Raw genomic sequence first — 21,330 nt, forward strand, 5'->3', positions numbered from 1 at the left:
GTAAGGCTCGATCAAAGATTTTAGTGCTTGTTGCGATGCAAGTGTTTGTTGGAAAGGAATCCCAATCATGAGTCCCCAGAATCTGTTCACTTCGTTGTGAATTTTGATCCTTAAACCGGAATTGCTGAGTTGATTCCTAAGGTGGTAACACTTGACTTGAAGGTATAAAGAGTGATATGACACTGTCATGACACATGAACCCTAACCCTATCTTGTCATGACAAAAACCGAATGACACTTAATGACAGAAGCGTTTTGACAAAAACATTTATGACTTGTTTATAATGTTCTTGACACATTCAATGACAGAAGCGTTATGGCAAACATTTATGACTTGTTTATAATGTTCATGACACATTCATGACAGTGTCATGTCACTCTAAAGTGCAACCAGCTAGATTGATAGACTAGAAGTGGAATCAAATCAAAATGTAGCAGAAGTGAAAGACAGAAAGACAGGAATCGGAAACACATGTACTTGGGTCAGCTGTCTCCTCAGGGGATGTCCAGGAGTGTGGGAGCAAGAGGTGATGCAAAAGAATTACCAACACACGCACTCTCTCTCTCTGATGGAGACAGCTACCAGCTACCATAAATCACACACTTGCACACGCACACACACACGCGCACACAGGGCCAGATGAGTATGGTGAGAAACTTTATTGAAAAATAACATACTGTAGTTAAATGAAGAACTGTGTTAGGTAAAAAAAAACTGTCCATTCATCTGCTGTGAAAAATAAAGTATAAGTTTCATGTGTCTGTGTGTATCTCGGTCTGTTCCTTAAAACTGTTCCACTTTCGTATCCTTCTCTCATCAGCGAGGACTTGCCACTCTGCGACACTCGTGCATTCTGTATGCACACATGTAGAAGATTCCTGCATCACAGACACACACACACACAGACACACAGACACACACACACACACACACACACACACACACACACACACACACACACACACACACACACAGTGAGAGAGAGAATATATAAATAAATCACACCACAGTTTGAGCTAAATGTGTTTGTAGGTGTTTGGTGTGTGGTTAACGTGTTTTGGTTCGACGCAAATTTTAAAATAGTCTATACCGAAAGAAGCACCTATGCTACTATATTTTGACGTCTACTTGGTCATTATGTGGACATGGTCTTCATATTTACATTTAGTAATTTATCTGACAACCTTTATCCAAATGGACTTACAAAACAAAACAAAACAGGGGAAATAATCAAGGTATAGTCAGACATTAGCATATAAATACCTATTACTCTCAGAATCAAGGGACAGTTCTAGAAAGGGGATGGGTGAAGTGGTAAGTAAACTTGCTCTAATAATGCAGTATCATGACAATGAGTGTTTTTGTTGTGGTTTTGGTTGTACGGTGACATAGATCACATTACTGAGATAGCCACTATGATCTTGATTGCAATTCCATTAGTTGCTTCCTTTTTGTGATTAATTACATTGTGAACTTTTGAACTGTTCTCTTATCAAAAAATCCTATGGAATTCCAATTAGATTTTGGAACCAAAATCCTATAGGATTCCAATAGCAACAATCCTATAGGATTTGGAATCAGCAATCCAGAATCCCAACCCTATAGGATCCTAGGGTTAGATTGGAATCTGATTGGAATAAGGGTCAACATAACTGTTATCTTACCTGCAAAGAAAGTCATGAGCATGGCTACCCAGCCCATTATGTATGACCAGGAGAAGCGCCAGTCTCCGAAGCGCTTGCCCAGGAAATTCACTGTGATGCCCGTGTAGATAGCCATGGCCAGGAACACAAAAAAGGCTGCCAATCACAGAGAACCATCATTATGTCCTTCATTAAACAGCAGTGTACCAAAAAGGGAAAAAAATCACCAATGACCACTGCTGGCCTACTTGCCTGACCTATTTAGTCTGTGTGTGTGTGTGTGTGTGTGTGTGTGTGTGTGTGTGTGTGTGTGTGTGTGTGTGTATGTGTGACTCAGAGGAAGAGCGCGAGAGAGAGAGAGAGAGAGAGAGAGAGAGAGAAAGAGAGAGACGGAGGGAGAGGATGGACTTACTTGATACAAAGAACATGACCCCTGCAGCAAAGGAGCGGTTGAACCTCTCAAAAGTGGAGAAATGGGCGAAGGAAAAGATGCCAGCGAGAATTCCAGCAAAGCATGCCATCCCAGACAGGATCATGAAGGCCCGTGTGGCATTCCAGTAGGCTAGGCAGAGGAACATATTGGTTGCCAGCGGTTACCATCTGTGATTCCTCCTTATATATCTTATGTATCTTCAAAAAGCATCTAAAGATTTATATATTCACCTTGTTTTTTCATCTACTTTTATTTATTTATTTGTTGTTATATTTGTTTACCATCCAGGTAAAATGATCATATATAGTATGTCTCATCCAAGAACAACACACATGAACCAAGTAAAGAGTCGGACCAAGTGTGGGTGCAGAGAAATGTACCATTGAAAGGAAGTGAGGTATAATAGATTACATTAGGAGTTTTTTTTACTCTGAATGGCATATATTTTCAAGCCTATGCCTGTGTGTGTGTGTGTGTGTGTGTGTGTGTGTGTCTCACCTATGCTGACTGTCTGCAGATAGCATTTGTGGCCCATGCAGTACCTCCATAGGCCCTGGTGGGCCGAGCTTCCTGACAGGTGGTACTGCATCCAGTAGTCCGTTGCCGTGGAGACCACCAACATGATGTTCCCCACAATGCCACAAAAGAGGCCACCGCCCATAAAACTGTACATCTTTGGACACAGGGCACCATACAGATGTTATCAAGGCTAAGCGTCAAACTATTTCAATCTGTACCAACACTGAAACTTTGAAATGAGAATTAATCGGACTTAATGCCCTAAAATCACTTTAATCAATTTAAAACTTAAAAAAAAAAAAACATTTTAGTTGGACCCCAAGTTACCATTAGCTCAATGCTGAAAATGGCAATGGATTAGGAATATGCTTGGTTATGTAGTTAAAAGCGTTTATAGTTATCACTGCACAGACATGGCCTAATCAGTCTGGAGGACCAGGGGCCGCTAAAAGACACTCTGTTAGAAGACATGTACCGACACATATTAGAGGACATGTTCCAAAACTAGTGGCACCTTCTTTCTTTCCATTTCTCCCTCAGTAGTACACACGGGCACACTCAGTCCCATTCAGTATACTGAGTATAAGTGAACTGAAGCTCAACTATGCCAACAAATCTACAATGAAAATAATCATGGCAAGAAATACGGATGTGAGCATTAGGTATGTTTGAGTCTCTGAGAAACTGTGATGGACAGAAACAAACAAAAACAAACAAACAAACAAACAAACAAAACACATCTGTTTCATTCCAATCCACAAAAGAGAGCATCGCATATGAGCTATGACTAATGTTGCTCATTTCCTTGGGGCCTTCAGCCATCCAGACTGCACAGCAGTATGCTAAAATAATGATCATGCAAATCGTCATCCTCCGTCCACCGCTGTGCAGATCTTTTTGTGATTGGACTTTAAATTGGATTGGACTAGATTCCCCAAACATGTTAGTTTTCTCAACAAAAAAAGACATATTCATCAGAGTCCATGATGGGACTGGATAGACTCTGATGAATATGTAAACCATAGCTTTTTTTTTTTTGCTGCACCGACCAGAGATAATAAATAAATAAATAAGGAATATGCACATCCGGGAACTCCTCCCTTCCTTTACATGATCAGTCCTTTCCTGTGAAGCACCAGATTGATAATCAGGAAAGGATTGAAAATCAGGAGGGATTGATAATCAGGACAGAGGGCTGATTTCCTGTGATAATTTGTGCACCAGATTGATAATCAGAAGTGCTGTGGAATTACACTTCTTTTTTTCCCACTGTAGGCCCAAACATTAATCAGATATAAAAACAGATGATGGGAAGCAGGCTCATGGAAATGGAAGAGCCCCTGAACATATTCGACTGGATCCATCTACAGTAGGTCACCAATGACATTCATAATAGCAGAAATGCCACGGAGATCAGATGCCCATAGCATTCCTATAGGGCAGTGGACTCTCAAAAACGCATTAATTAACACACAAACACACTGCAAAAACATCCCTTACATGTCTTACCTTGCAAACTCTAGGAAAACCAACCCTCTTGACAGGTCACCTTTCGGGGGAAGAAAGGGAGCGAGGGAATAGAAAGAGAGAGAGAGAGGGAGAGAGAAACGATGCGAGCCAGAGGAGAGAAAGTCAAAGAGAAACTCTCGGGCCAGAATTCCAAAAAGTTATCCCCTCTGTTTTTTCTGTTGATGGAGGCAAAATCCTTTAAAAACTCATCTACTTTCACTCGCCGCCACCCCCTCTTTACCTAACAACTTTACCTAACTGACCAAAGCGGGTGTATTGGTGAAGGTGGTGATGGAGGGGTTCCTGTGCACGTGATCCCACAGGCTTTCAGTCCAGGGTGATGGAGGTGGGGTGGGGTCTCTCTGTGACTTTGTGTGTGTGTGTGTGTGTGTGTGTGTGTGTGTGTGTGTGTGTGTGTGTGTGTGTGTGTGTGTGTGTGAGTGAGTGGCTAGAGTGTTGCACAGCATGGATGTGCAGAGGCTTGCAGTATACTGCTGCGGTACAAAGCAACATGCTGAAACACACAGTTTCTTTTAGAGGGGCCTCTGTGGTGCCCCAGCACCGCAAATACACACACACATGCACACACGCACGCACGCACGCACGCACGCACGCACACACACATTCACACACACATACACTTATATGTACACACACACAAACTCTGTCTCTCTATACATTTATATTACACACACAGAGACACACACACACAAATTACATCACACTCTGTGTAAGGACATACGCAGAGTTACCAGCAAGCAAACTGCATCAAAAGAAAAAAACTATCCGCACACTGTCTTATATGCTCCCAGTTTAATGCCAACTTTTCGACCACTCAGGTCTTCGTCAGGTCAACAGCAAACTGATTCATGTGATAAAAAGCACTTGAAATACATAATGCCAATGTAATCAGCATACATTCTGACATAGGCAAGCCATTGGGGGGTGGGGGGACTGCTGTGACTGATATGCCATGGCTTATACTGTATGTCTAATATGCAACAGATCTTAACAGAGGGCTGAGGTCTTTTTATTTGATTTAACCTTTATGAAAGTCTAAGCTGACATATATTTTTAAACTATACCTATGTGTGTGTGTGTGTGTGTGTGTGTGTGTGTACGTGTGTGTGTGTGTGTGTTTCTCACCCATGATGTCTGCAGATAGCACTCATGGCCCATGCAGTACCTCCATAGGCCCTAGTGTGCTGAGCTTCCTGACAACTAAAATTAAACATCAAAATTAATAGTTTATACTCAAATCTAAAGGCCTAAAAATAATAACAATGTTACTACTAGATTAAATATAATTTAACAGAACAACCACAACAACAACTATGAACATACAAACCGCAATTTGTAAGAAAAAAATTGGAAACAAGGTGAATACGTGAAAACTCAGAGTTGTATCAATTACACTGCAGTTCACAAGTTTAGGGGGGGGGTCACACCAATTTCCATTCCACCTCAGACAAAACTGAGATCAGTTGCATTGGGTTTCTTTACTCTTTCTCTCTTTTTTTAATTAGGGCAGCAGTTTTCAGATTACATTATGTGCTTTGCATAATTGCAAAAGGGTTCACCAGTGTTTTCTCAGTTAGCCTTTAGATTAGTAAACAGAATTAAATGTGCCTTTGGAACAGGAAGAATAGTTGCTGAATCTGATAATGAGTATATAGATATTGCATTAAAGATCAGCCATTTCTTTAATCATTTAGCGTACAACATTAATGATGAAAATAGAGACTCCAAACTTGAACGGTAGTGTAGGTCTGCAATGTCTGCATGAAAAGAAACTGGGAGCATGGTATTCTGACCAAAGTGAATTGATCAACTGACAATTTATGGGATAAAATAAAATAACTCACAACTTTACACGAGTAGGCTAAACTGTTTTATTTTCAGGTTTGAAAGAACACTTACATTGTATTGCATTATCTAAACACACACACACACACACACACACCAAAATAAGCCTGTGATTGGTATTGATTAGAAATTGATTAGATTATGGGTATAAATTGTAGCCCTCAGATTACCCTTAATCTGAATATGTGATGACGCATAGGCTATGCAAAGAGTCAGGGGAGTTTGGGGAAGGGGAGTGTTGTAATCTACAGACAGTTAATTCCCCCCACAGTCATGGCTAATAATTGACCATGAGCTGGCAGCCATTTGTCTGTTGTGGTGATAACCAGTAGGCTAGCCTACATTTTGAGTGATTACACTGCTCCTATCTGTTATCTTTCTTGGCTACATCATGTGCTCTTGTAAGACACGCAGGGACCCAATGAAGCTTAGGAGTTTTATCCTGTTGGATACGTAGGCTAACCTATAGATATTAGCGTGACCAAAACCGCTCAACTGAATTGCTTTAACATGACAAAGTTCACGTTTCATACTGGCCCACTAAGCACGCAGTAAAGAGTGTGAAGATACATTGTAATTTCCTCTGTGCTACAACTCTCCTCTTCGTATGAAATCCATATCCGTGTCATGTGGTTTGACGGAAAACCCGGATTGGATCACTTCGGTCACCTGAGTCCTATCTCTCGTGTGCAGCGTGAGATTTGTTAATGAGGGTGACTGTATCACATGTCGAGGAAAGATTGAGGAATCGACACATTGAATATGTTGCTAATTTTACGCGTTTCTTACCCGTAATGAGGTCGAGAACAGCAATGTCACTGCAGGCTATAGGAACTACTTATTCTAGCCTACAGCCTAGCAGAAGACACTCCATTATTCCACCATTAGGTAGGCTAATGTCGATAAAGTAAACTGTGCACATTACATGTAGGGTACTATCAGCATGTTCTGACGGCAAAACAAGATGAAAACTTGTAAAATGGCAACGCTATCATGGGCGTTTGTACATTTTTCCTCCGTAGATCACACATAGGCCTACCCTAAATAAAATAACATTGTGCGGTCTATGGAGCGCTTCATCAATGCTCTGGCAATAAAGGTGTAACGTGGTAGATTTAGGCTAATATGATTACGTGTGTCCCATTATCCAAGGGCATCCATCGACAATGGGCAACAAAAAGTTTTGTAATCGGCGGATATCTAGTTAATTGCCTACCTATTCCACTCCATATTTTATTACCCGCAACCGAATAGGGCTGCAGTCTTGCGGATGGATACGTCAACAGCTTTGCAGTGAAAGAGCCGAAGGATACCGATCCTCTAGAGAAGAAAGGAATGAAGTAGCAAGAGGAAATAGAAATTCTAACATAGTGAAAATATATACGTTTAATCGAAACCAGAATAGCAATCCATCTGATATTTTCAGCAATTCAGCTCGCAGGATCTAACGTTACGTTCGCTGGCTTCGGAAACTGGGTCACAAGAGAACGAAAACGACGATATCTGCAGGAGCGCGCAAACAACCTCCGTCTCTGCGGTCTCCATTTTAGGTTCTTGCCCAGCCTGTACCTCACGTGTCCTGGACTGTCTTTCTCACATGACCCGTGTGTTTGTCCCCGTGATCAGGACTTCCATCTCCGTATTTCAGTGTCGCTGAATATCACTTTTTATATCGTTACCTTCATGGATATGCTCGAACAGAGCCTGGACACCCCTACGAGGTGAGAGCACGTCCCTTGCCCGTCGCTCGCATTAATGGCTTCCGAGGCCCAGTCACCTCCATCTTTGGGCACTGTTTGCAGCTTAAACATGTATAGTTTGATATTATGTTTAACCCAGTACAGTAAGGCAAATAAGGACCTTCCTGTGTATGCGCGGGTCGTTTGAATAGCCTGTCCTCGACACTTAAGTCGTTGCTGTTTAGCAAGCTTAATGGCCAACTTTGTCATTTAATGTTAGCTCAAAGACTGCATGCTATATCCAATAAAGGTCGTTTCGTCTCTGCAGTCGAGGTTGCTGAATTATTAGAACCACACTACCGGGCAGTTGTATATTGTTAAGTTAAAAGTTAAGATAATGAATTTTAAAACATGCACGCAATCCCCCAGATTATGTACTAAATTATCAGTTGAACGTTAGTGAGTGGGATAGCTAGCGTTAGCCCACCAGTGCCCCGGTTTGTTGTGTTGAATTTATGCTCATATACCCGCACCAGACATGACTAAGTAAATTATATTCAAATTGCCTTTAATACGGATTGTTCTCAAAATTAATTAGGAAATGATAACCTAGTAACCTCCTATAAGGTTATAATTGTCTGCTTGGCTGCATTGTGTAGCTGTTCATGCCCGAGTTTTCACAGTAGTTCAGTTGGACTGTGTTCATGGCGGGATGCCAAGTTGGGCATATTTCACCATTTAGTTGTAAAGTCACCACATCTGTTTCTCTGCCTCTGCAGTCACGACAAACAGGAAACCGAGGAGGTGGTTCAGCTGCAGGAGGGTAAGTTCATATGTTTGGAGAAGGATATTGCTTATGTGTGAATGTATAGTCTAGGCTTTATGGTTAGTGAGAATATCACGCCTACCATAGTGTGAAATTAGTCAAGAGATCTGTGTAGGCGTTCAGTTGTTTATCATTCGTTTAAATTATGATTTTCACTGACATTCCTGTTAATTTTGACACCTGGGTCTGTTTCCTCAGGTGAAGCTGTTGGGGCAGAGGAGCAGGCTGCTGTTACCATAGCAAGTGTCCAACAGGCAGCATTTGCCGACCACAATGTCCAGTACCAGTTCCGCACAGAAAGCAACGGTGGCCAGGTGGGGTTTATCGCTGACCCTGAGGACCAGTTTCCCGTATGTGTGGATTAAGACGAGTCCAAGATTAAAACTTTCTCAATGGAGATCTCCATTGGATTTCTCTTTTAGTCCACGACTAGGGATTAATACATGTACGGAAATCCAGCGCTAATCTTTATCAGTAAAATCTGTCCTCTGACCTGGGGCACAAGAATTAAAGAATATGTTTTATCTTGTTAAACTACAGTCTTTTACTCTCTGTATTCACTCTTCCATCTCTCTCTCTCTCTCTCTCTCTGATAGGTGACGTACCGGGTGGTCCAGGTGACTGAAGACCAGCTGGAAGCCGTTGGGGATGCGGGAACGGCAGTTAGTGTGGTGTCTACGGCTGCCTTTGCTGGTGCTCAACAGGCAGTAGCTCAGGTGTGTGTGGGTGTGTGTGTGTGTGTGTGATGGGGGTTGGTGTGTGTGTCAGAGTCGTGAATTGTCATGTCATGAATTTCATGTTAATTGTCAGATAATGAATTCAACCATATGCGTCTTTGTGGCTCTCTCTTTCTCTGTCTGTCTTGGTGTCCCTTTGTCCCGTGTCCAGGCTGTTATCCAGAACCCCTTTAGTAATGGCGGCAGTCCTGGTGGGGAGGCCGTGGGTGGAGAGACGCGCTTCGCCTACTTCCCAGCAGCCACTGTGAGTGATGGAACCGCCACAGCCGTGTCTGTGCAGGCCACCGCAGACCCTTCGCAGGCAGGAGGTGAGCGCTCTCTTCTTTTCGCTCTCTCTCATTCTTTCTCAATTGAAATTCAAATTCAAATGTTGCCTTATTGGCATGACAAATGAGAAATTGTTTTGCCAAAGCAATTGGTACATGTAAAGGTAAGACCCCCCCCCCCCCCCCCTCTCTCTCTCTCTCTCTCTCTACATCTACTTTTTTAATGTGGTGGAACCGTCCCATTCTTTGTGCTCATTAAGTTGTCAGCCGCATCTTGTCCTAGGGACTTGGGTCATATGACTACGCCATCTCATTCAAAATTGAACTGATCCCATGCAGTGGTCTTGTATTTAGATTATCAACTAAATTAAGTATTTTCGAGATATGCTAAGATAGTCTGAACTTGCATTATAAGTCCACCGGAAGACTTGCAAAAATATTAGTTAAGGAACGTCACACACACCAATTCCAGCTGCGCCACACATTTACGAATTTGTCGGTTGCTGTATGTAACTCAAACAGGAAAATGTCTGCTCAAGTTATTTCACACTTCCTCATTTTTCACACTTTCTCTGATTTTTTATTTAGATAGAAATATTGATATTTCATATTTATGTAATTGAAAAATCTATGAATGAATAATAATCAAACTATACAACTGTATTAATTATGAAAGATCTTGGTCATTTTATGAAACTCATAGATATACAATGCATACAATGTTCTGAATTTATGTCGGTAAACCTCAGTTTGACGTAGTCTGACAGTGTCCATAAAGTGGATATAAAAATGATTTCATTCTTGATTTCTCTTCCTGAGAAGGCCATTTTGGCCGAAACATGTTGGCATGTTTTCTTAATTGTCAGCCAAGTTTAATAAAGGCTTTTTAAAGAATATATCCTTTTGAGTGCCTCAGACTAAATACAACATTGAAATCTCGCTTTGGATCTCTAAGCTGATGAGCACTACAGTAATTTCCCGCATATACGGCGCATTGTGTATGAGCCGCAGGACAGTGTTTTATGCAAGTTAAAAGAAACAAAACCATATTAACACCATATTAACTGCCCCCCTGTATTAACCTTATAGCTGGAGAAATGTAGCAAAATCAATGTATAAGCTGCAGCTAATAGTCTGGAAATTGCAGGTAGATGAGTCTTCTTACATCCAAGCAGCACTGTGTGGTCTCTTCCTGTTTTTAATTTATTGCTATTGCTATCCCTGCGTACAGGTCAGTTCTACGTGATGATGAGTCCCCAAGATGTGTTGCAAACTGGCACGCCGCGGACCATCGCACCACGTACACACACCTACACGACGTGAGTACAGTCACGTAATAATGTACAAATCCCTTCCCTGCTTACACACACACACACACACACACACACACACACACACACACACACACACGCATACACGGACGCACAAGAACACACATGACAGTTGGTGCGCCCACTCAGCGTGTAACCATCGCTCATACAGCAAACCATCAAAAACTACTTTTATCTGTTTAGAGTCACAGACAGGATAATGAAAATGAAATAAACAGACACACACATACATTTACAGTACATAGACTTACTAATGGATTTGTGAAGTTCTTACATATCAGGTTTTTGTTTCACCATCTGGCCTTTTCTATTCTAATATTTCCTGTAAATCACTTTATGGCTGACGCTGTATGCGTGAAGCGCTAACTAGCTTGCTAGCTTGCTAACTAAGATTAGCTTAGACAGGACCATATCATTTATCAGTGGACAATATGAAGTACATCCAGTCAGTACAAACACCCCTGCTTGGTTCCCTGCATGGTTTGGCCCATTCAGCCACCGCCACTCCTGTTCAGAAGGAAGCGACCCTGTTGTTGACGTTTGGCTGTCTGGGGTGTTGGTCTGCCCGTCCCGTTGAAAAAGAAAAGAAAAAAACAATGTTCTGTGTGATTTGAGTGCCTAAAACAAAGTCCTGCCAAACCACTGTGCCCCTTCCCATGCCCTCAACAGAGACTACGGGGAAAACAAGATGCTGCAACACGGTGGCAATGCCAGCTGGTGAGGACCCTCTTCTGCACACCCCCACGCCCCACCACCCCCACCCCCCCTCCACCCATCTGTGCTCAATTACCCCCTCCACTCACCCACCCACACACACACACACCCACCCAAATCCAGACCAGCTCTCCCGCCTCCCCCTAACTGCAATAGGCAGTGTGAACTTGGGGTTGTGGAAGTGTGGCTGTGTTTGTTGTGGAGGTGTGGCGTGGCCACCGTGCTGGTGGATTGGTGTGCAAAAAGGTTTTTGCAGAGACACTGAGGTCTGTGTGTTTGTGCCTGTTGGAGGTCAGAGATGTGTAGATTTGTGTCTGTGCCACTGCAAAGGTGAATTCACTAGGTCTGTGTCTCTGTGTCTGCGAGGTTTGCCCCAGTTAAGAACCCTGCAAGACATTTATCCTGGGTTGAGTAGAAAGGCTCGTGTTTGTGTGTGTTTGGGGGGGGGGGGGGGGGGGGGGGTATATATACAACGTTAGAACTTTGCTTGTCACTTCTACGGCCTAAGTTTTAAAATGGCCATTAGATTGAACTTCAGACAGTGTGAAGTGGCTCCGACCAATGGATATGTCTCGACTGTTTTCGACTGTGTATGTGTGTGTGTTAAGGTTATATTTGAGAGGGGAAAAACCCTTCTTTTGTGTTGCCTTCTTGCTTTTTAGGAAGATGGAGGGAGCACGAGCACCTCGAGATGAAAGGAGGAGAGCGCAACACAATGAGGGTGAGCAGGACTACATTTCCCATGATTCTTTGCAGAATGTTTTGATTCAATAAATTGTTCAGGAGTTTCAGTGCACAGCAACAAACCCTCTATTGTTCTTAAGTCAGCGAGGGTAAACAAAAAAAGAGGCTGTGTACAGACTTCGCCAACTCCTTACTTCCAAACAAAAACAACCAAGGGTCTATTTACGGTAGTTAACAACTAAGCAAAATTAAATTTAAAATTGGTGGCGCTTTTGAGCAAGACATTATCACTGAATGGGCTTACAGCGCAAGGGCAACAGAACAAGGTGCCACGTCGCTATTTTATACCACTAACAATGCTCAAAAATATAATCACACTTTTGTGGTAGTGTGGTGAGGGTTTCTACAGACTAACGGTGTGTACAGAGACGTTATAACTAGAACCTGTATCTTTAGGGGAAAAAATCCCATGGATTCCTGTTCTGGTATCATCAACTCAGCGCACGCACACGTTCCATCGAATCAGTGCTGCACAGATCTGGCTTAAACGTAAGCCGTATTTGTATTGAAAGTTTCAACCAGATCTGCACGGTGCTGCAAGATCAAACGTGCCCGCTGACGATACCGGACCAGGAAGTCTTGGATTTTTCTTCCTACAGATATAGGTCTTGTTGTTATCTACCTACAATACAGCCTAGGTTGTTTTTACTCAGGAGTATCAATATCAGACAAAGCAAGTACACTGTGCAATAGCCATATCTTCCATTAAACAGGTCTACTGGCACAAACTGGTTTTAATATCTCTTGCAATTTGTTGGGTGCAAAAAATGGTAGAATGTAAAATTTACATTAATCTTATTTTTATTCCTGTGTCTTCTGTCTTCCTGTTCCAGTTGAAAGACGAAGAAGAGATAAGATCAACAACTGGATTGTGACTCTCTCTAAAATCATCCCAGACTGCAACATAGACAGCAGCAAAACTGGAGCGGTGAGCATCAGCAATGGGGTGGGTTCCAAACCGAACGCATCTGTATAAGTATCCTTTTTTGATCCCGTGAGGGAAATTGGTTCTCTGCATTTAACCAAATGTAACCGAATTGTTGAACACACACAGCACACAGTGCTGACCGTCTGCTCTGTTGTCTCACAGTCGTGAGAGGTGTTTCATAAGATATGACTTTGGAGTTAAAGAACATCATTTAAGAACGATGGTTGTGATTGATCTTTTAACGATAACGTTGACACTACGATAGGAACGTAAGCACACAGAAAGAACGTTAAACTAACGTAAGCTAGCATGCTAATGTTAGACAATGTAGCGGACAGACAGCACATGAATCACACCAGACACTATCAATGGCTACAACAAAAGTATAATGAGAGAAATGTCGTATTTATTTGTTTGCTAGATTTTGATAACACATGAACACGTGACATACACATACAATCAGCAGTTTGATCTACCATTGTGTTGTGCTGTAGCTGTAGCTCAGTAGTTTAAAGATTAAATGTTAGAATGCTTAAATGTTAATAGGTTGAATTTGTATTATATTGTTCAAGGTATGGCTCTGTAGTTTAAATCTTAAAATGCTTAAAATTGTTATAGCCTATATGTTATTCCATTGTTGTAAGTCACTTTAGATAAACATGTCGGCCTAGGGAATAAATGTTAAGTGTGTGTGTGTGTGTCTCAGAGTCGTGAATTGTCATGTCATGAATTTCATGTTAATTGTCAGATAATGAATTCAACCATATGTGTCTTTGTGGCTCTCTCTTTCTCTGTCTGTCTTGTTGTCCCTTTGTCCCGTGATCGCATCTGCGGGTGTGTGTGTAACCTTGTTCCTTTTTGTCTGACAGAGTAAAGGGGGAATCCTGTCTAAGGCGTGTGACTACATCCGTGAGCTCAGGCAGAATAACCAGCGGCTGCAGGAGAGCTTTAAAGAGGTGGAGAGAGTGCAGCTGGACAACGACCTACTCAGACAGCAGGCATGTCTCACAGACACACACTCACTCATTATGGACGCACTCGTCTCGGCCACAGACTCAGTGTCATCACCTCATGCACAAACTTTCTCACTGTCGCTCACCGTCTCACACATAGTTGACTTCACAAAAGGTGAAAGAAGCTATACATTTGAACTCTTAGCAAACTCTTCTTTTACATGTATTAAAGACGGGGGTGTCAAAGTTAACAGGGTTGTAATGCATTAACCTTGAATTTAATATAGTTAAAGTTGAAGTTGCACAACTATAGTATGATGTTCAAATTGTATGTGGATTTTTTGTTGGTAGGCTGTGACTTGGTTTGATGCATATCTGAACCCTTACTACCCTCTACTTTTAAATAAGTTTAACGAGGTCTATATTGTTTAACCTCTGGTATGAGCATGATTCAAATACCCAGGCATTTCCATTAAAATTATAATAATTCTCGACTTTTTTTTACACCACAATTGTAACATATTGCAGTAGTGTGCACCACTTTTCTTCCCAAAGTAAAATAGTGTTGATAAAATGTGTTGAAGTGGTGTAGTCTTAAAATGAAATATCAGTGTTAGGATGAAATGACTTAAAGGTGGTATTTTTCAGTTGTCATGATGCAGTCTAGTCCTGAAGTCTAGTCATTAATAGCAACATATAGTTATCCAACATAATTGCATATTTTGAGGTACACAGACATGCATACGGAAAATGTCAAGAACTGGCGTTTCCCTGATGGTGAAACCACTCATAACATGCAACCCTGTGGCTTGATTCTGGTTGTAGATTGAAGACCTGAAGAATGACAACGCGTTGCTCCGGGCCCAGTTACAACAGCACGGCATTGAAATCAGCGGGGAGACAGCAACACAGTGACCAACACACCACACACCCACAGACACACAAACACACAGACACACACACACACACACACCGACACACACACACAGCACTGCATAGTTAGATGAAGAGACTGTTTCTGCAGTGATGTGTCCCCACTCTCTCACACACCCAAGCATACATACGCTCGCATTTTTATTTCACCCGCACTTATTAACAAAAAATTGTCTTTTTTAGTTTTTACACACAGAAGCATACCCAAATACACTGGGGGCTGGCAGTTTGAGGACTTAACAGACAGTAGTTGAAGACAAAAAGAATATAAGTTAACACTACTAAGAAATTCCTTTCTTCCACCACCACGCACACACACACACACACACACACACACACACACACACACACACACACACACACACACACACACTCAGACCTAGAAACCTGCATCCCTCTGGGAGGAAGACTCCCGATCTTCATCATATATGCCCTTCTCGGTCCTCGACGCCCTAAGTTGTTGGCTAACTTTGGTTTCCCTTTATTATTTTATCTGCTCTCTAATGCTCCTCGTTATTTTAAGTTGTACTGCTGTCTGTGTGATGTTTTGTTTGCTATGTTGTCATTTAATTTATTAGTTGATAACAAAAAAAATCATGAATACTCAAGACTCCTGGCATGCGAGAATGGCCAGAGATGAGGTCTTTTGTCTGCTTGTGTCACACCGACCTAACATGCATCTTAGCACCCGTGAAAATGTTCTCTAGCCATGAGCAGCTGAAGGATGGAAGAATAACAATGTACATAACTGTTTGAAATGTTTTTGGAGCGTTTGCGTTGCGCTGTGCTGTGCCGCGCTGAGCTCCTCTCTTGGTGGGGGGGCGGGCAGGTGATGAAGGACTCCAGACTTCTCTCAGGTATCCCATACGCTTCTGCATGCAGAAGAAGGCTGCACTGCTCACTGTGACCTGTAGGGGGTGTGCATGAGTCCACGTCCCCTTCAGCTGCACGGTCTGTCTGACAAACACTCCCTCTCCCCCCCTCTCTCTCTTTCTTTTTCTCACTCTCTTTCTCTCTCTCCCCCCTCCCTCCCTCTCTTCTTCCCCACATGGGGAGCTGGTTTTAGTGCCACTTCTAACTCCCTCTCTGGAGTATGGATCTGTGAAGCAGGTGCTTTTTCAACAATACAGAGCTTTGTCATCATGTTTGAACAATGGGAGAAAAATGTATGGATGACCAACATCATGGACGAGCACTTGGTTTCACACTGTCAGAAGATCAAAATCTGAACCACACACAGCATCTGAGTCCCCAAAGGATGCTGTTGTCTCTGTGGCCCCTAAATCTGAATCCTGAGGCTATTCAAAGCACTGGATCAAGAGCATCAACTAGACCAGAAAATTTGACGCTCCAGATGTTCAACCTCAATTTCTTCATGCCATCATTTTTTTTTTTTTTCTTTTCCCAAAGATCTCAACTTCATGGTAACACCAAGGAGCTGGAGCAATGTAATAAATAAGTTTGATCTCCTAATGTCTTCCCTGCAAGCTCCAAGAATGGTGGTTCCTTTAGGTCAAAGAAAAGCGTCTGCAGGGCTAGTCCTGGAAATCTGCTAGAAGAAGTAGCCTAATTTTTGAAAGAGACTTTTTGTCCCCCCCTAATGCAAACACAAATGAGAATACAGTCAGACACAGTGTAGCAAGCTTGGTGTCTGCTTTGTTACCGTTGCCTGCATTATTATTTCCCCCTGTTTGTTGAAATCCAGAAACCACAATTATGAGTTTGCAGACATTCTTAGGTAGTAACTTTCCGATCATCCTAACCACTGGCATGATTTCTATCAAATTGTACAATAAAATTGCAATGTTTATATCAAACGATTCTATGTGGTGCATATATTTTTTTTCTCCAACAAATGCAAAGCTGAAAATCTTCAACACAACTGCAGCCGGTTGCACCAGCTGAACGTAAGTTCCATCTTAGCTAAGTTCGAACGTAAACTGGCGCTACGTTGAGGTTTACGACCTACTAAAATAGAACGGGTTGCACCAAGCAGATAGTTTCAACGTAGGCACTAAGTTATGACTTAAATGACACACTAACTTACACCACCCTTCCCCTAGGTGTAAGTCCCGTCGTAACTATTTTGTTAACATGTTTTTTTCATTTAAACGGTGGAAATGTTACATTTAACAAAGTATAAGCCGAGAAGAGTTACATACGCGACCCTTACACACATTTAATTTTCTTCGGCAGTGTTTGAATCATGTTATTCTGGAAATCGTAGGCCTAATGGACCTAGCGGTACAACTACCAAAGCTATCCACTCAAAGCACACATTTCCTTGCTGTTTATTGAGCTGTTATCAGAGATTTCATTCTAGCAGCTAGTCATATTAGAAAGATTTACCGTTACCTTAGCTATCCACTGCGGTAGGCTAACTTAGGTTACGTTAGGTGAACAGTGGTTGCTGAAATATTCCCAAAGCACATACAACAAAATAAAGTCTTATTTAAAAATGCAGTGTTATTTTATTCCATAGGCCTATAACAAAATAATTGTGGAGGAAGTCAAACTTCAACGTGGCTTTATCATACAAGCGAACGTTACGTTACCAACGCAAGGATCTGTGACGCCTCCGTTCTAATTAATATTGATTGGTTGTCAACGGTAAAAACGTCATTCTATGCGACAATATTTTGATTTAGTAGCTACTAACTACGTTGTAGCTTTAGTAGCGATGGTGCAACAGAAAAAGAATGCAGCGCTAGTTTGAAACTAGTTAGTTTCAACGTAAGGTTAAGACGCAACTTACACCTTAACTTACGATCGACCTTACGTTCGACTGGTGCAACCGGCTGCTGGCACCCTTGGTGCTTCAAGGGCGAATTAGGGGATTAGACTGCATGGTCGTTAAATCTGCAATGCCTGATGGGGCTAAAGGAAGAGACGGGGCTCTGGAGAAAAGCTCCCCCTCCATTGAGTCTGTCTCTGGGCTAAACAGCCCTGCATGGGACTACCTGCGCTCTATCAGTCTCTCTCTCTCTCTCTCGCACACTGTCCACTATCACTATCTATTTATCTATCTACGTAGTTCACCTAAAATGGCGAAATATGATTTTCATTCACATTTGAACATTCACAACTCAATTCAAGCCAGTGCATCATTTTGTAAAAAGGTCATGGATGGAAATTTAGTAAATGGCATATGGGTGCCTTAGTATACAATCATTTTGGAGAATAGTGAAGGACTTCATACTTCTAGTTATTCATTTGCAGGCACATTTTTTTTACATTCATTTACATGTATTTGTTAATTAATTTATTTATAACAGTTTGGAAAGAAAGGCTTTACTACAATTTCTATTTGCATGTTTTAGCTATTTAAGCCCTATAGCCTCGAGTGTAATTTGACAGTGCCTGATTATTCTTTGATTTTATGTAATCAATGCTCTGTCTATGACTTCACAAGTGTACTTTTACGTGCCTGAAGAGGATGGTGTGTTTACTTAATGTTGTCATCGGGAGCATGAGGGTGATATGATGACACCTCTTCCTCACACCTGCCCAGTAACCCTATCAGCTCCTTTCAATGCATGTTAAATATTAAATATTGTATTCAAAGTCCAATCACTTGAATTGTGGAATGTACGTTTGAAAGGTTTCCTTACTGGGAGAACATGGGAAGGCATTTATCAGAAGTAATAAAAAAGCATTTATCAACAAGCATAACAAGAGCCAATAAGTGCACTTTTCAAACAACAAAACTGCTTATCACTGTTACAAAGAGCAGAACACATCAGTCAATAATCCGTCAAGCGTTTGCATGTTCAAAATGATCTAATACTGAACTCAAATACCGTGATATAAAATAATGTGACTTGGTCCAAAATGACATCATATGTCTCATAAAATAAAATTGTATGAAAATGACTTAGAATAACGGTTATTTGATTCTGGATCTTCAATCAATGTTTTTTTCCTCAAAACTGCACCTGGACCTTGTTGATTCTCGGTTGACACTACCAAAGGAGCTTGTCGCAGTTAATAATAACATGCATAACAAGAACCAAGGCCTTTATCAGGTAATTAATTTACGACAAGGTGTTCAATTTACAGATTTCACTCATGCATGCCAAATTGAGGACAACTATTGAGTTTCCTTGTTAAGGATCATAGGGGAGTTCAAACAAGAGCCAGAGGCTGCTGTGGTGTCAACAAAAGGAAGCCACAGTCCATTCACAGCTAATGAGTTTGAGGTGAACTTGCTGTATCCAAATGATAAGAGTTTATTAAACTATCCTCTCACCCAGTAGCCACATGTGTTTGTTGTTCCTCTTTACTGTAACCGAGTGACAAGAGATTATACAAGCTGTTCTTGCACTTCCTTCCAGCGGAGATTGTTCTGGAAACCGCAGCCCTTGGATGATTGGACACTACTTTTTGGAGAGCCTTTTTGTGATCATTTCTATCTTTCGGTTTTCAGTTGATGGTACAAGTTGGACTTCGTGGTCAAAGGAATGAATATGCAGTCAGATAATACATTGTGTATCTATAACCGTGGTATGGGGCAATATGTGTCTATGTGTATCAGGCAGACTCAGTTTAGATCTCTGTTTTCTAAGTATCTCAGGTGAAAAGGTAGTCTTGCTGTCACACACTAAGCTCAATCTTTCAAGATTGAACATTAGTCTGAGGAGTCAGTGCTGAATTTCTGCTACACAAGAGGTGTGATCAATGGTTCAAATAACTCTGTGTGCATTTGGATAGTCCTTCAACCAATCAGACCAACGATCCGGGTGTGCCTGGTGGATAAGCTAGTTTGTGATTGGTTCCAGCAAACGTGGACAGGAAGCAAGAGAGATAAATGTGCAGGTTTCCCAAATCCAATCGCTGGCAGATCGGGCTGGGTTTACCCAGTCCAATGAAAAGGTGACTCCTATTTAGGCAGTTGCTGAAGTTAGAGATGTAGTCAAAATCCTCATTCAGTTGTTTGTCCGATGCATCAGAGCCGAGCGAGGCTTGATTTGATTTGATCTCATGCATGTGTGAAAGTTCTCAGATGCATAGTTATTTGTCAGAGTTTAGTAACTTGTCAACTGAAACTTCTCATATTTTCTGAATGGGTAAAATGCCATAAGCATCAATAATCATGACCTACAACAAAAACTGTGTGTGTGTGTGTGTGTGTGTGTGTGTGTGTGTGTGTGTGTGTGTGTGTGTGTGTGTGTGTGTGTCATGGGAGGTCAAAGTGTAAATGCTGTCCATATTCAGGTATCTGGGTTAGGAGGGTTTGTCTCTATGTATATGTCAGGTCTAGCAGGAGCCATGGGCGGGCAGCACTGAGCTCGTGAACAGCGTATGATGTGCAGTTTCTTCATCAGGCCTTGAAGGCAGCAGCTGATGGTCTCACGTACGGTAGAGGAGGAGAAGTAGAAGATCATGGGGTCCAAGCAAGCGTTGAGCGTGGCGGAGATGAGTGCCAGGTCTCTCCAGCCCTCACTCTTACCGTGCACATAGCCCACCACGTGGGAGATGTTGTAGGGCGCAAAGCAGACGGTGAACACCAGGAGGGTGACCACTGCCAGTCCTACGGCCCTCAGACGACGCGAGCGGCTAATGCTGGGCAGCCGGGACAGGATGCGGATGAAGTTGATGTAGCAGAAGCAGCAGATGAGGAACGGGGTGAGGAAGAGCACCAGGAAGAGTTCAAAGCGCACAGGCACTATAATCGACAGCTGGTTGTTTTCAAAATTGTCGTAGCATTTCCTGAAGTTCTGGACGCCCGGCGCCACCGTGCTGGTGACATTGTCCGGCTGCATGATGGGGACAATGTACGTGATGCTCAGGTTGACGGCGGACACCAGCCAGAAGAGGACGCTCGCTATCACGGCGTAGCGCGGCCGGCGCCACACCTTGTACTGGATGGGGAACGCCACGGCCAGGTAGCGCTCCACGGCCACCGCCGTCAAGAAGAGCGTGCTGGTGTAGATGCAGGAGAAGAAAACAAAGCTGGAGACGACGCAGAGGCTGAAAGGAAGGTTCCACCACATGTCGTCCGCGGCCTCCTTCATCTTCAGGGGCAGGAAGGCGAGGAAGAGGAGGTCGGAGATGGTGAGGTTGAGCAGGAGGATGTCCATGGGGCTGGGCTTGCGACGGACCTTGACGCACAAGGTGCAGAAGGCCAGGATGTTGGCAGGGAAACCCAGTATGAAGGTGAGGATGTAGACAGTCAGCAGTAAGTACACTGTAAAAAATGGCTGTGAAATTCACAGTTATTTACAGGAAATTTCACAGTAGCACTACTG

At 42.4% G+C, this 21,330-nt stretch overlaps 3 protein-coding genes across 9 annotated transcripts; 1 reads left to right on the forward strand and 2 right to left on the reverse strand.

The window, feature by feature from the left end:
- Nucleotides 1-673: 673 nt before the first annotated feature.
- lim2.4 (lens intrinsic membrane protein 2.4) lies at nt 674-4,405 on the reverse strand. The gene is made up of 5 exons (XM_062529506.1): nt 4,106-4,405; nt 2,576-2,750; nt 2,057-2,206; nt 1,666-1,800; nt 674-879 (listed from the first exon to the last, which is right to left on the reverse strand). Exons 2-5 carry the CDS (start codon nt 2,748-2,750, stop codon nt 818-820), a joined length of 522 nt encoding a protein of 173 aa, XP_062385490.1. The 5' UTR covers nt 4,106-4,405; the 3' UTR covers nt 674-817.
- Nucleotides 4,406-6,667: 2,262 nt separating this feature from the next.
- Nucleotides 6,668-16,899, forward strand: usf2 (upstream transcription factor 2, c-fos interacting). Of its 7 annotated transcripts, none has more exons than XM_062529508.1 (11): nt 6,668-7,692; nt 8,430-8,473; nt 8,675-8,826; nt 9,073-9,192; nt 9,365-9,521; nt 10,711-10,798; nt 11,480-11,527; nt 12,187-12,245; nt 13,102-13,196; nt 14,066-14,194; nt 14,975-16,899. In XM_062529508.1, exons 1-11 carry the CDS (start codon nt 7,655-7,657, stop codon nt 15,062-15,064), a joined length of 1,020 nt encoding a protein of 339 aa, XP_062385492.1. In that variant the 5' UTR covers nt 6,668-7,654; the 3' UTR covers nt 15,065-16,899. The 7 variants fall into 7 exon arrangements, with proteins under 7 accessions (XP_062385492.1, XP_062385497.1, XP_062385495.1 ...); XM_062529511.1 differs by having other exon boundaries at nt 6,671-7,692; nt 8,675-8,790; XM_062529507.1 differs by having other exon boundaries at nt 6,677-7,692; nt 13,102-13,214.
- Nucleotides 16,900-20,212: 3,313 nt separating this feature from the next.
- On the reverse strand, nt 20,213-21,264 carry LOC134073139 (free fatty acid receptor 2-like; the record flags this gene model as incomplete). Its single annotated transcript, XM_062530123.1, has 1 exon — nt 20,213-21,264. A coding segment is annotated over one exon (972 nt), but the record flags the coding sequence as incomplete, so codon positions are not given.
- Between the last annotated feature and the right edge of the window lie 66 nt (nt 21,265-21,330).

This window comes from Sardina pilchardus, chromosome 24 (assembly GCF_963854185.1).
Source record: "Sardina pilchardus chromosome 24, fSarPil1.1, whole genome shotgun sequence".
Lineage (NCBI taxonomy): Eukaryota > Metazoa > Chordata > Actinopteri > Clupeiformes > Clupeidae > Sardina > Sardina pilchardus.